This window comes from Solanum dulcamara, chromosome 5, assembly GCF_947179165.1.
Source record: "Solanum dulcamara chromosome 5, daSolDulc1.2, whole genome shotgun sequence".
Classification (NCBI taxonomy): Eukaryota; Viridiplantae; Streptophyta; class Magnoliopsida; order Solanales; family Solanaceae; genus Solanum; species Solanum dulcamara.
In genome coordinates, this window is record NC_077241.1 from 16,301,990 (window position 1) to 16,316,184 (window position 14,195).

General features: G+C 34.9%; 1 protein-coding gene across 1 annotated transcript; it reads left to right on the plus strand.

The window, feature by feature from the left end:
• Window positions 1-9,546: 9,546 nt before the first annotated feature.
• On the plus strand, window positions 9,547-12,156 carry LOC129889066 (50S ribosomal protein L3, chloroplastic). The gene is made up of 2 exons (XM_055964182.1): window positions 9,547-10,212; window positions 11,806-12,156. The coding sequence occupies exons 1-2, from the start codon at window positions 9,570-9,572 to the stop codon at window positions 12,093-12,095; spliced, it is 933 nt and encodes a 310-aa protein (XP_055820157.1). The 5' UTR covers window positions 9,547-9,569; the 3' UTR covers window positions 12,096-12,156.
• The last annotated feature ends 2,039 nt before the right edge of the window (window positions 12,157-14,195 follow it).

Genomic DNA, 14,195 nt, shown 5'->3' on the forward strand with positions numbered 1-14,195 from the left:
CTCATGACACAGTGTCAAGAACTTGTGAGCATCCTCGCTCCTACCACCCTAGAGCTGGGTGGTTTTAACTTCTGAAATCTCTCATAGCATTACTGATCTTCTATAGTCATAACTATGTCTGGAGAATGTGTACTGATAGCTGGTGCAGAAACTAATAGTGGCATGCCCACTTGATCCTGAACCACTAGGACCTGATGATGCTCTGGAGTCTGCACCAACCATAGTCTGTGAACCCTGTGGCGTGCCTATCACACCCTATGTGAAACTTCTAACATACCTAACATCCTCAATAAGGTCTCCTAAAGTAAAGGTGTCGCAGGCTATGGAGGAACATGTTCCTCATCAATCTCAACATGTAGCTCTGTGGAGACCTCTCTAGCACGACCTCAGGCAGGTACCGCTCCTCCGGCACGACCTCTCCCAGCAACTACCTCACAGCCTCGACCTCTGGCTTGGCTCCTATCTCTACCCCTACTCGAGCCTTAACAACCGCCTCATGGACTGCCTCCCCTTTATGGGTAGACATAGATTTGGTCCTCGATATCTTCTAAAACAACACGCGACACTCAACACTAGCGATAATGATTCGGCACGATAAGAAAGAATGAATAAATAAAGTTTCCTAACAGTCTTTATAGCCTCTCAAAGATAAGTATAGACGTCTCTATACCAATCCTCAAGACGCTACTTAGACTTGGCTTGTACACGTGAGACCTATGAACCTGGAGCTCTAATACCATTTTTTCACGATCCAAATATGGGTGTGATGGCACCTGACCTTTTCTACCGTAAAAGTCAACCTAAAACCCAATAATTTCAGAAATAAAGTGGAAAACAATCTAGATAGGCAAGTAATAAACAAAAACGGAAGTCTTTCAACTTAAATACCCCCAAAGATTGGTTGTCACATGTACAAGCCGCTAAAACAACAAGACGAAAATGAAATATGAGTCTCAATATGTCTTCAACTCTCAAATAGAGTAAAGTATAAAAGTACAGGAAAATTTGAGAATTCGCTGAATGTCAATAGCTACCTCTCTCAAACTCCTGGAAGCCTCAGATGATCAGAAAGAATGGGTAATCAAAGTCTAGGCTCAAAATCTACACAAGTGTAGAAGCAAAGGGTGAGTACCAAATAACACGGTATCCAATAAGTTAACTAGCTAAGTAAATCTAATAGGAGACACGAACTCCTTTCTAACCCAATCAAACCTCCATAACTACAACCTGCACAGAAATTAGCCCAAGCTAATAGTTCATACTAAACAGTTCGATAAAGTTCAGGTCACAGTTATATATCACAAGATATAACGTACAAGTAGTCACAAGTCACATATAAGCATCATGTCCGATATGCAGAAAAATGTATATGCACACTCAATGATCATGCATGTGTGCAATCGCCGGCAAAGACCTCAGCATCATAATCTCTAACCAGAAATGACCTCAGTCTCACAATCTCTGACAGGAAATAACTTCGGTCTCACAATCTCCCACTGGAAGTGACCTTGGCAATATAATCTCTGACCAAAAATTACCTCGGTCTTATAATCTCCCACCGAAAGTGACCTCGATAATATAATCTCTGACCAAAAATGACTTTGATCTCACAAGCTCTAACCAAAAATGAATTCAGTCTCATAATCTCTAGCCGAAAGTGACCTCGATAATATAATCTCTGACAGGAAATGACCTCGGTCTCATAATGTCCCGCTGGAAGTGACCTCGACAATATAATCTCTGATCGAAAATGACCTCGATCTCATAGTTATGTACATTTTATCACAATGTTTCAGAACAAAGGCAATCAACATGCTCACACAAATAATAAGGAATAAATCAATTCAATAATCCATAATCATAAATAGACTATCAAAGTATGTCATCAAATACACATAGATATCTAGATCACGATATATAGTACTCAAATCACTATAATAACACATGTCATCTTTTATTAAACCCATCGATCAATTTATATTAGTTCATGTGATGATTCAACTTGTAACCTCATCCCCATTACTCCCTAACACGTAAACAAAAAGGGGAAATTTGAGATTCTAATAGATTCATGGAGTTTTAAGAGTCTGCTGGCCTTAACTAAATCGCGACCAATCAACCAATATGAGCCTTTCCCTTCTAAATATGCTACAAATCACCATAATCTAGTCAAATGGTGTTTCACAATCATAAACTAAGTCCAACGACACTAAGAACACGAAATTCAGTGAAAAGGGGTCAAAAGGCTAAAGTTCTGATTTTCAAAATGGGAGTTTAAATCCGGGAATTTTTACATGGGACCGTTCCTCATATCCTTAGGAACTAAATGGTGAAAATCATTTCGAAAAACAAGCTCTAATCAGGTCAGAGTATAGAATTTCTCAAAGTTCTTGAAAGAGGGTCATTTTTATCCAGTGAAATCCTCAAATTCATGTTAAAATCAATAATTAATCATTAGAAAATAACGAAATGGAGTTAAAACAACTTATCCAATGAAATCCCACTAAAACTCCCTCTACAAATCACTCCTACCGAGCTTCAAAGTTCAAAAATGGTAAAAATAGCATACAGTCCGAATAAAACCCCTCTCAGATGTCACTTAAGTTATTGGGTTCGCTTAAGTGGACCCTCGCTTTTGCGTGAAATGGGTCGCTTTCGTGACCCCCCCTCCCCGCTAAAGTGGGTGTTCAGTCACTTTCGTGACTCTCTTCCCCACACTAACCTTCGCTTTCGCGAAGGAGTGCTCACTTTAGCAAGCATCGCTTTCGCGACCCCCCTCCCCGCTAAAACGGGTGTTCAGTCACTTTCGTGACTCTCTCCCCAACACTGACCTTCACTTTTGCGAAGGAGGGCTCACTTTAACAAGCATCGCGATCGCGATCACCCCATCGCAATCGCGAGGTCTGCACTAGTGGGAAAAAATCATAGCAACTCCAAGTCTCAAAAGCCTCCAAAATAATTCTCAAAATTTGATTGGGATCCCGTATACACAAACTATATATTCAACCCTACTATATTCAATATTCCGGTTTCAACAGAACCGTCGAAATTCAATTTTGAGGTCTTCTTGACCTGAAACTCAATCAGCCGCAACCAAACTATTTCCAAACCTTAAAAAGACCAAAATACCCTTTGAGCTTCCAAAAAATACACATGAACTCTCCTGAGGCCTAAAATCACCTTCCAAATCCAACAAAGTCGTGAGAATTCAATTCTGAGCATCCGATCCCCTAATATTGACCAAAGTCAACCCTATGGAAAAAAACTCAAAGATTTCCAACTCAACACCTCAAATCCACGATATAATCCCAAATTTGATTCTGTCAACTCTCCTAGATCAATTTTAATATTTTGAAATTAATGGAATTAACATAATTCCATTCTGAGATTTGAAACTCTGAATGAACTCAAATACCAATTTTGAGCCATTCAAACCTCCAACACTCAAAGTGCACCAAAAATTTCAACTTTTCAAGAAAAACCGCAAAAGGGACATCGAATATCAATCAAATATGACTCGGGGAAACTATTAAGAGGGGTAAAATTGTTATTTTATGAAATTTGTCAAAATTTGACCTCAGGCTCATTGCAACTGAACCTAATGAGTACATATGGATAGTACTCACCCCTACTTCTGTGTCCTTTTTGATATAGATTATAGCCAGGGAGTTCTACGCGATAGCTGATTCTCTAGCGGTCTTGTGGCTCCAATTAGTGGTGAGATCCCGAGATTTTGGATTGTCACTAGTCTATCTTTATTTCTCAGTCTTTAGCATTATTCGGAGACTTATGTTGTAATTTCAGATTTAGGCTTTGTATTAGATGCTCTTTAAACTTATGACACCAAGTTTTAAGATAATTTCTTTGTCGTCCTTTTTTATTTCATTTAATTGTGGCTTGACTTCCATTTGGGAGTCTCGTATAGGTTTTACTCCTTAGGCTTACACACCAGATTTGGGTTCAGGATGTATGCCATCATGATCTCAGTTTTTGGGTCGTGATAATACTATCCTTTAGAGCAAATTAGCAATCGCGTGGGATAACTTGACTAGTATCTGCATCAAAAGTGACACAGAAATAGGGGTGAGTACAATCCACACGTACTTAGTAGGTTTGATCGATTGAGTATGAGGAATTAATCAAACTTATGGAATAAACTAAGGAATGCTTCCACCTGCATATAGAAAAGCCCCACTCTGGCATCGATGCTGCCAATTTATATAGAACAACACGAGTAAAGTAAGCATATAGGGACAATTCAATACCACATATGATCAAATAAGTCAACTAATTCAAAAAGCAATGCAATGTAATAAGATGCTGCAATGATATGGTGGTATAGTGGAATCAAGGATGTCGCACAACCTATCGTATACACCTGCCGAAATAAGGCTTTTAGACAAGGACCTATGGGGAACTTGCAGTCCATATACCAAATCACAATCTCAATATCTCATCAATTTGCCACCTAGCTCGTGGTCAAGGATATGAAAAGATGCCACATTTTCTTTCTCAAAATGAATTTCCACATTTCTCAACTTCCCAAGATTAATGATATGATGAATGAGGATGATGTATCACAACACATACAACATGGAGGCAACAATAAAGTCAACATGTAATTCAAGGTTCAAACTTCTCAAAACTCAACCTAAACATCATATATACCCTCAAATAGATAGTAATGAGAAGGAAATACATTAAAATAAGTGTTCACCTCTTTTGAAATTATTTTATTACTCAAGTGTGATCAAAACCCCCAACTCAACCCTCATGCGGGAATTACAAGTTAAATAGTAGTGCAAGCCTCTCTCACAGGCAAATCATGAAACACATGCTCTCAAAACAAAAGGGATAATAGATAAGGCCCCCACACAGGCTAAATGGCACAAATAAATCCCCACACAAGCAACACAGTATAATTAAGCCCCCGTACTAGCATCACAATATAATCAACAGTCCCAACTTACATTATGATCCCATCCCAAAGTCTATAGCATGTGAATGACTAATAACCCAATCTCAGTCTCAAAGAAAGATAGTCAAACCTACCTCGAAGGCTGAAAACTTCACCGAACACTCAATCGAAGCTTTTAACCTCAAACACTAACTCTAAAACAATCCTTAACTATCAAGAATAAAAAGGATTCATCAAAAGACGATCAATGATTCCCATATTGTTAAGATTAGGAACCGGGGTTAAAATCATCCAAAAATCTCTCTGAAGTCAAGTAGGTCAAAATCATAATTTTATTTGAAAATCATGTTCTACAAGTAAAAAAGAGCTAATAGTTGAAAAATCCATTAAAATCGAGTAAAAATTGAGCTCTAAATCAAAGAATTACTAATTTTCCAACTTGGCGAAGAAACCCCGAAACCCACATTTGCAAAGCGGTTTAAAATGAGAAATTTTAAAAAAAAGCTTTCTCAAAATTAGTTTACCCACAATACAAGAACCTTAAAAATCAATGAAAACCCATTCTAAATTAACCTTCAAACAAATAATTTTTTATTTATCTACTTTTGGGTTTAAAATCTCCACTTTTTGAATAAAAATCATGAAATATGAAAGAGATATTCTTGGAAAATGAGTAGAATAAGGTTAGAAATACGTACTCAATAATTATAAGAGAAAAACATAGAAAAAACCACCTTAAACAGACCTCTCTAACTCCCAAAATGTCAAAAATATGAAATGGGTTCAAATTTTTAACACAACGATTTTCGTCGCTAAAATCCATTTCCGTTGCTAAAAGTCTATTTTTTCATCGCTAAAAGTCTATTTTTTGTTGCTAAAAGTATGCACCAGCAACATTCAAAAAATCTTTTTGACCTTCGAAACTCATCCGAAATCCTATAAACACGAACCAATAGTGCAAATTGATTATAAAACATGTTTTGGAACTAATTGAATCATCATATCTGGAAAAAGAATTGTTATGACCAAAATACCATCTTGAACCTCTCTTTAGGCCAAAACTCAACTTTTAACTTAAATACTCAAAACACATTCTAAGTTAACACTTTAGATCAGAATCGTTGTTTCAGACACAACATAACTAATGAAATTTTCATTTGATGTTCGGAGCTCGAAATATTGACCAAAGTCAACTATCTCAATAAAAGCTCCATTCAAGATCTCAAATCACCAAAATCACACCTGATTGCATCGAAAACCGCATCGACCATCCCTTTAACATAAACAAATCATGAAAACTCAAGGGGGAAGGGAAAGTGGTTATTTCACACAAAAAAGTAATTTTTCTAGAATTGAGACATTACATCATCCACCACTAAAATACACGTTCGTCCTTGAACGAAAAGTAAAGTAAAGAACATGTAGGGGAAAAGCTGAGGGTATCTACGAAGCATGTCGGACTACACCTTTGATGTAGCCTCCTCAACAAGCCGGTGCCTCCACTACACCTTCACTGAACCAATATATTTGATCTCAACAATCTAGTCTGCCTATCAAAGATAGCAACAGGCTCCTCCTCAAATGACAAGTCCTGATCAAAGAAACCGAGTCTCACTGAATCACATGAGAGTCATCAAGTTGGTATCTCTTAAGTATCGATATATGAATCTCGGGAGGAACAACTGAAAGGTTTGGAGGCTAGGCCAATTTATAGGCCACCTCCCTATACTTCTCCAAAACCTCAAAAAGGACAATAAACCTCGAATTGAGCTTCCCTTTCCTTCTAAACCTCATCACATCCTTAGTGGGTGACACCTTGAGCAATACTCTCTCATCAATAACAAATGACACATCATGAACACACCTATCCGCATAGCTCTTCTACTTACTCTGGGTAGTCACAAGGCACTGTTGAATCAATTTTACCCTATCCATAACATCTCTCAACAAATCCTACCCCAAGGTCGTACCCCAAAAAAATTAAACCATCTCACGGGAGATCTACACCTCCTCCTATATAAGGCCTTAAATAGTGTCATCTAAATGTTGGAATGATAACTGTTGTTGTATGCAAATTCTGCAAAAGGAAGGGACTGGTTCCAATGACCACCAAAGTCCATGACATAAGCTCAGAGCATGTTCTCAAGTACCTAAATAGTACACTCCGTCTGACTATAAGTTTGAGGATGAAAAGCGGTGCTTAAATCAAGCTTGGTACCCACCTGCATAGAACTCCAGAAAAGAGAGATAAATTGCGTACCTTCACAGAAATGAATGAGTCGATTTGGTCAACCGTTCCACAATCACCCATACTGAATCATGCTTAAAGTCCATAGTAATGCGCTCCCACTTCCACTCGGAAATAGGCATCCTTTGCATAGAACCACCCAATTTTTGATGTTCATACTTCACTTGTTGACAATTTAAACACTTAGCCCCAAAATCAACAATGTTTCTCTTCATGCCACACCACCAATAGTGTTGTTTTAAGTCATGAAATATTTTTGTTGCTCCCGAGTGAATTGAATTTTTGAGGCGAGTCTCGCGACAAGGCATACCAAAAACGCCATGGGTGCAAATTGAAGGCATAGATTCGATGTACACTTAGAATTTGGGTGTAAGCCCCTAATGTAGAAGTGTAAGTTCCGAATGTAAAAACGTATGCCCATACATTAATTTAGTTTTTTTAATTATTATTTTAAAGTATTTTTTCTATAAATTATATTTTTTATTATTGATGTGATGATATTTATATTTTATCTTGTCATGTTTTTTCAGGTTTTAGTATTTTTTTCTAAAATATATAAATAAATAAAGCAATTCTCATAGAAAATGACACTGTCATATATATTTTTTAGTTAATTGTGCTTAAATTTGAAGGATAGAGACAACATAACACTATGTTTCTGATGCAATTTATCTATTTTATGTCATTACTCTTATTCTCCTCCTTTCTTGAAATATATAAACAATAATCAATGTAAATATTAGTTGATGGTGGGAAGGACTAGTAGATTATGATATGGATGATAATTTCATTTTAAAAATTATCTCGACTATTTTTTTATTGTTACATTTCTCAAATTATAACTATAATAGTGGTGATTTATTTAAATTTATTTGTAGAATTACTAAAGGTTCTGCTTTTTCTTATTTCTTAGTAAAAAAATCACAAATTGAAGATAGATGAGATATAAACCTCGTAGATAAATGAGACTTATGCTCCGTGTCTCGAGATTTATGCCTCGCTTCATGCTGAATAGAACGCCTTGCCTCATGCCCAGCCTTTTAAAATATTGATGCACACTCCTAAGTGCAAATCAAAAAATAGTTTCAAATTGCAAATGAAATAAATAATTTGAGAATGCAAAGAACATGATAAATTTGAAGGGGATCAACAACTCAATTGGTTCACTATCTAAATCTCTGTTTAGTTGGTGAAAAATTAAATTTTTCGCCTCATAATTTTTTTCACAATTTATTCCTTTTTACCCAAAATAATAATAATAAAAAATGACAAATGGACTTATAGCTTGACTCCATAAGTTAAATCAGGAATTCTAACATATAAGTTATAACAACTAACTTGTTTTTAGTTTTTCAACTTTAAAAATATTTTTTAAATTTTATCAAACATTATAAAAATGCTTTAAAATATTTAAAATAAGGCCAAATCCATCGGTGGCTACTTAGAGTTGGCATCAAGTTTCACTTAGACACCTTAACTAAGCTTTGTTCATTTTAGACACCTCATGTCAAGCCTCATTGTATCATTTTGACACTTTTCACTGACTCAGCTTAGCACGTATGTTGCATGAATTTTGAGCGCGTGAGAGACTTTTTTTTTATAAATATTTTTTTCTCCTTCTTCTTCTTCATCACTCTTTCTCCATTCCATCTTTTCCATTTCCACCACTCTCCATCACCACACAACTTTTTTAAAAATTATATAAATTTTACTAGGTTACATTCTTTGATTCTTTCATCTTCTTTGAAAATCAAATTTACATCTTGCTTCATTTTAAGAAACAAAACTGATTTCAAGGATACAAAAAAAGAAATCAATTTCTTTCAAATGAAAAAAATGATTTATATTTTTACCTTCTCCGTTGAAATTAAGAAATAAAACTGATTTCAAGGGACAAAAAAAAGAAATAAAAAAACCTCCACTTGAAAAAAATAAAAAAAATCACTTTTACATATCCGTCATTGTAAATCCCAATCAAAGAAGAATAAGATATCTACTTATTTCAAATGTCATACAAAAACTTGTAGATTTGATAAAATTTAACTTATTCTTCTAATTTATTTTATTTTGTGAACTAACCCCTGTTTTTGTCTTTTTGGTAGAGAAGAACAGATGGAAAGGGAAAGAGGGAATAAATAAAGTAAAAGTGAGTTTGTTTGTTTTTCTAAAAATTTCACGTGTCACATATTGATTCGTTTATTTTTCATATAGGAGGCGTTTGAATGTATGCGCTTAGGCTGATTTCGAAAATAAAAAAACGTATCAAAATAATATAGCGAAATTTGATATAGAACATCTAAAATAAATAAAACTTAATTAAAATGTGTAAGTGAAAGTTGACAATTTTAAAGAGCACCTATGAATTTGGCCTTAAAATAAGCCATCCAAACCGCTCTTAATTTTATGCATCCAACCCCTTCTTTCCCCATCTTGCACTGGATAAGGAAATCCCAAAGCGGAGCGTTTCCCCTCCCTTCTCTTTCTCATCAATCAGCCATGTCTCTCTCTTCTTTCTCCACAATTCCCACCGCCAAGCTCCTCCTCAAGACCCTACCCACTTCCACCACAATCACACCCTTAACTCTCCATTCTCCATTTCTCCCCCCTTTCCGACTCCCCAAACATAAACCCCTTTCACTTCGCATCTCAACATCCCCCGCTATCTCTGCCTCACTTGAAGCCGGAGTCGGAATAATGGCAACCAAACTTGGCATGATGAGCTTCTTCGAAGATTCAGGAACAGTGGTGCCTGTAACTGTTGTGGGGTTTCGCGAGGGAAATATTGTTACTCAGATTAAAACTGAAGCTACTGATGGATATAGTGCTGTACAAGTTGGGTATCGACGAGTTCGGGATAGAAAACTAACTAAACCTGAAATGGGTCATCTTGAAAAGTCTGGGATTATTCCTCTCCGCCATTTGCAAGAGTTTCGTCTTCAGTCTGTTGATGGATTTGAGGTTACACAGAAACTTGAATTTAATGAGCTCTTTAAAGAGGGTGATTTAGTCGATGTCTCTGGTACAACCATTGGAAAAGGATTTCAAGGTACAAACATAAACTAAAATCCAGATTCTTAGTGTACAACTCGAATTTTGCGTTTCTAAAGTTTTTATTATCTGAATTTAGAAAAAAATAGCCTTATAGATGTTGATGTAGCATTCAGACTTCACTTGTGAAATTTGAAATTATTGAATAACTTACCAATAAACCAATTCTTTGTCCTTTTTTGTTTTTCCATTCGGTGTGTAGTACCATCATTGGAGCCCCGCTAATTCGGATTCATGCTGCGTAGGACCCCATTTCAGGGGACCCGCTCCCTACAAAGAATTTTTTCATACTCAGAACTTGAACCCGAGATGGTTAAGGGAGGAGCAACCCATCCACTGGACCACATCCTTGGGTGATATCCATAAACCAATTATCCATCCCTGTTTAAGTCCTCCATATGAAGTACTAGGCTTGGGAATATTTTGGATAAACCAGACTTAAGAGTTCATCTCAATTTGATTAATGAACTGTACAGTTGGGAACTTGTATTATTAATGAATCTAATTATTGAATATTGGGATAAACGGGCTCAAATGGAGGGAAATGGATATTCTAATTTCATATAGCTAGCTCTGACTAGCTTGGGATAGAGGCGTGGTTGTTGTTTAAAAGAGAACTGTCCTTTGGTTTTAGTAGTGTGATACATCTAAAATACCAAATCTTTGGTTTTGCATTATTGCCCTTTGTTATATTATTGCAATTCATGTATGCACGCCTTAAACCAGAATGGTATTTGTTTAGTATTAGTAAGATGCAATATATCAACACAGATGCAAATATGATGTTTTACTTATTTATATAACTACTTGATATGCCTGTTACATGAGCTACACTATATTAGCAATATTCGGGTCCAATGATTTCTCAAAAATTAGTATTCATTTGTATTTTCTTGTGATGTAGTATTTGTTTGTATTATTAAAATGCAATATATCACTACAGATGCAAATATGATATTTTACTTATTTATAAAACTACTTGATAGGCGTGTTACATGAGCTACATTATATCATTAACTTTTTGGCCAAATGGTTTGTATTAATGCTTACTGCATATTTTATTCCGTCTGAAAATAACATCGTAATTGAACATGATGGTAGCTCCCTTCTGCATATGGTATGGCTCCAGCACCTAAATAAGCTTCATTGATGAATATCTTGATATTTTGTGCAACATGGCTTAATATCATAGTATATACTATCCTCTGGTGCTGATTATAATGTTTTTTGTGCTGGTTGATTCCACATGTATATTTCCAGATGTTTAAATGTGCAAGTAGGATTTATCAGTTTTTTAAGTCGTAAAGCTTCCAACAAGAAGCTTTGTTATAACCTTCTCCTAATAACCTGAATAGTTGTTTTACGTATCACCTGGGCAAGACTTCCATACAAGTGCATGTATTGATGTATTGTAATTATTAAGTCAAGGTACAGGCAGTTTTTGGTTCTCTATTGGTGGCGGTCTACATATAGCACTTACTAGAGAAAGAACTTTATCTCAAATTTGATTACCTTTAAAGTAAGCAAGTTCTCTTTATCATATCTTGTTTTTCTCTCTTTCATTTTTGACGCTGGTGGAATTGGCTTGCAGGTGGTATCAAGAGGCATAACTTCAAGAGGGGTCAAATGACTCACGGATCAAAGAGTCATAGGCAACTAGGATCAATTGGTGCTGGGACAACCCCAGGGCGTGTATATAAGGGCAAGAAAATGCCTGGAAGAATGGGAGGCACCAAGACAAAGATTAGAAAGCTGAAGATTGTCAAGATCGATGATGAACTCAACATTCTAATGATCAAAGGAGCTCTTCCTGGTAAGCCTGGAAATCTTTTGCGAATAGCTCCAGCCAAGATTGTAGGCAAAAACATCCCCAAGAACTAATTTTCTTTTTTCTCTCTTCTCAACTCTTTGAAGTGATGTAGTTTATTCTTTTAAATTTTCATATTGCCTTCTCTCTGTCTTTTGCCACTGTGTCATTATTTCATGGGCTGGGTAACATTTCAACCAATCTCTACCTTCAAGTTTGATTTGTCAGATTTCTAGCTAAAAATCATTATTTCATGTCTTTACATTTTCAACAAGTCTATGAAAATGTGTGGTTTTATATCTGTTTTTTGGACTGGAAGGAAAGTATTTTATTCCCTCCAATTCATTACATGTCATTCTTTCCTTTTTAGTCTTTTTTTAATAAAATAGAACACCACATTGTTCTACGTGAACCTGATTTTTAATCCCATTTACCAGAGACACTCTCACCAGAGTTTTGAGAACCTGATTTTTAGTCCCATTTACGAGTCGTAAATTGAAGTACGGACCGTAAATGGAGCTCGTAAAATCAAACTTCAGAATCTTATTTTTGCATTTGATTATGACGGATCCAAATTACAGGTCGTAAACCCAACGACGACGACTGTAATTTGGGCTCATAAAATGAACTTCAGAAACTCATTTTTCAGCCTGTTTTTCATGAATTCAACCATAGGTTGTAAATCAATCTATGGGTCATAAATTGAGCTCGCTGAATGAACTTCAGTAACTCAATATTTTAGTCTGTATTCCCCGGATGGGATCTACTATCCATAGTGTAACACCCCGGATGTTTATGGTTGCCCCTCATCTCGTATCGAAGGCTTACAAGACTAAATTTGAGAGTTTTATAGTAACACCGCGTGTGATTCAATAATGTCAATTTAAAATGAATTTGATAAAAAAATATTTTATTACTTTCCTAAAATGTCTTCAATATTTATGGAAATATTCTTATATGGTTGTGTAAGTATTTATTTTATAAAGGTTTTATTAATAATTCATATTTTAATAGAGATACTAAGAGCCCATTTGGATAAGCTTAAAAAAAATAACTTTTATGTATAAAGTGCTTTTAGAACTTTGAAGTGCTGAAAGTTATTTTTATAAATAAGCAGTTGAGTGTTTGGATAAAAGTGCTTATGATGTGAATTTTAGGGTTAAAAGAATAAAAAAAGGTAGTTTGAGAATTTAGTTAAAATATAAAGGATATAAAAGTAATTTCCATGGTCAAAGAAAATGACTTTAAGCACTTTGGAAAAAAAAGTTAGAAATCCTAACTTTTCATTTCTGACTGACTTTAAGAACTTTATGGCTTAAAGTCAGCATTAGTCAAACACGTCCAAAAGCTAAAAAGGGGCTTTAAGTTGGTTTTGACCAACTTAAAGCCAATCCAAACGGGCTCTAAGTCTAGTTATGTCATGAAATTACTATTATATGAGATAGACTTTGTTCGAAATAATCTTTTATTAATTGTAATATATTCAATATATTATATATATTTATCACTTATCTATGCAATACCCAAAAATATATATAATGTAATATATTCAATATATTATATATATTTATCATTTATCTATGCAATACCCAAAAAATATATATATATATATAATGTGACACAATAAATTTGGATGAGGACACCTCCACTTCCACGGGGAAGTGGAGGAATAACGTGCAACCACTAATTTTCTATATCTATAAATATAAGAGTGAATGTGAGGAGCTTGGGTCAAGCTACCTGCCTAGTCATCCCAAGTTCCTCACATAATTAAATGTTTTATTTTGTGTTTTAATGATAATTATTTGATCATTTTCACTATTTATAGTTAGTAATTTTATTTTAATTTATTTATCTTATTTTCATTTTGAGTATGTTAAATATTACGAAAAAATTATATTATAAATTATAAGAATTAACAAGTTAAAATATTTTTTACGTTGGGGTCAATCTACCTGCTTAGTCATCTCAAGTTGCTCACATAGTTAAATGTTTTATTTTTTGTTTTAATGATAGCAAATTTGAGGAGCTTAGGTCAGTCGGTCATTTGATTGATTTGCCCTTCTTCTTTAATTCCTTCTATTTATATACGTATTTTTTTAATTTTAATTTATTTATCTTACTTTTCTTTATATTATGTTATGTATTTAAAAATTACGAAAAAATAGTACTAT

Bases quoted from the DNA above. Each gene is read 5' to 3' on its own strand.
- LOC129889066 (XM_055964182.1), top strand. From the start codon at position 9,570: ATGCATCCAACCCCTTCTTTCCCCATCTTGCACTGGATAAGGAAATCC. The intron at 10,213-11,805 runs GTACAAACATAA...ATTGGCTTGCAG, and splicing joins CATTGGAAAAGGATTTCAAG to GTGGTATCAAGAGGCATAAC.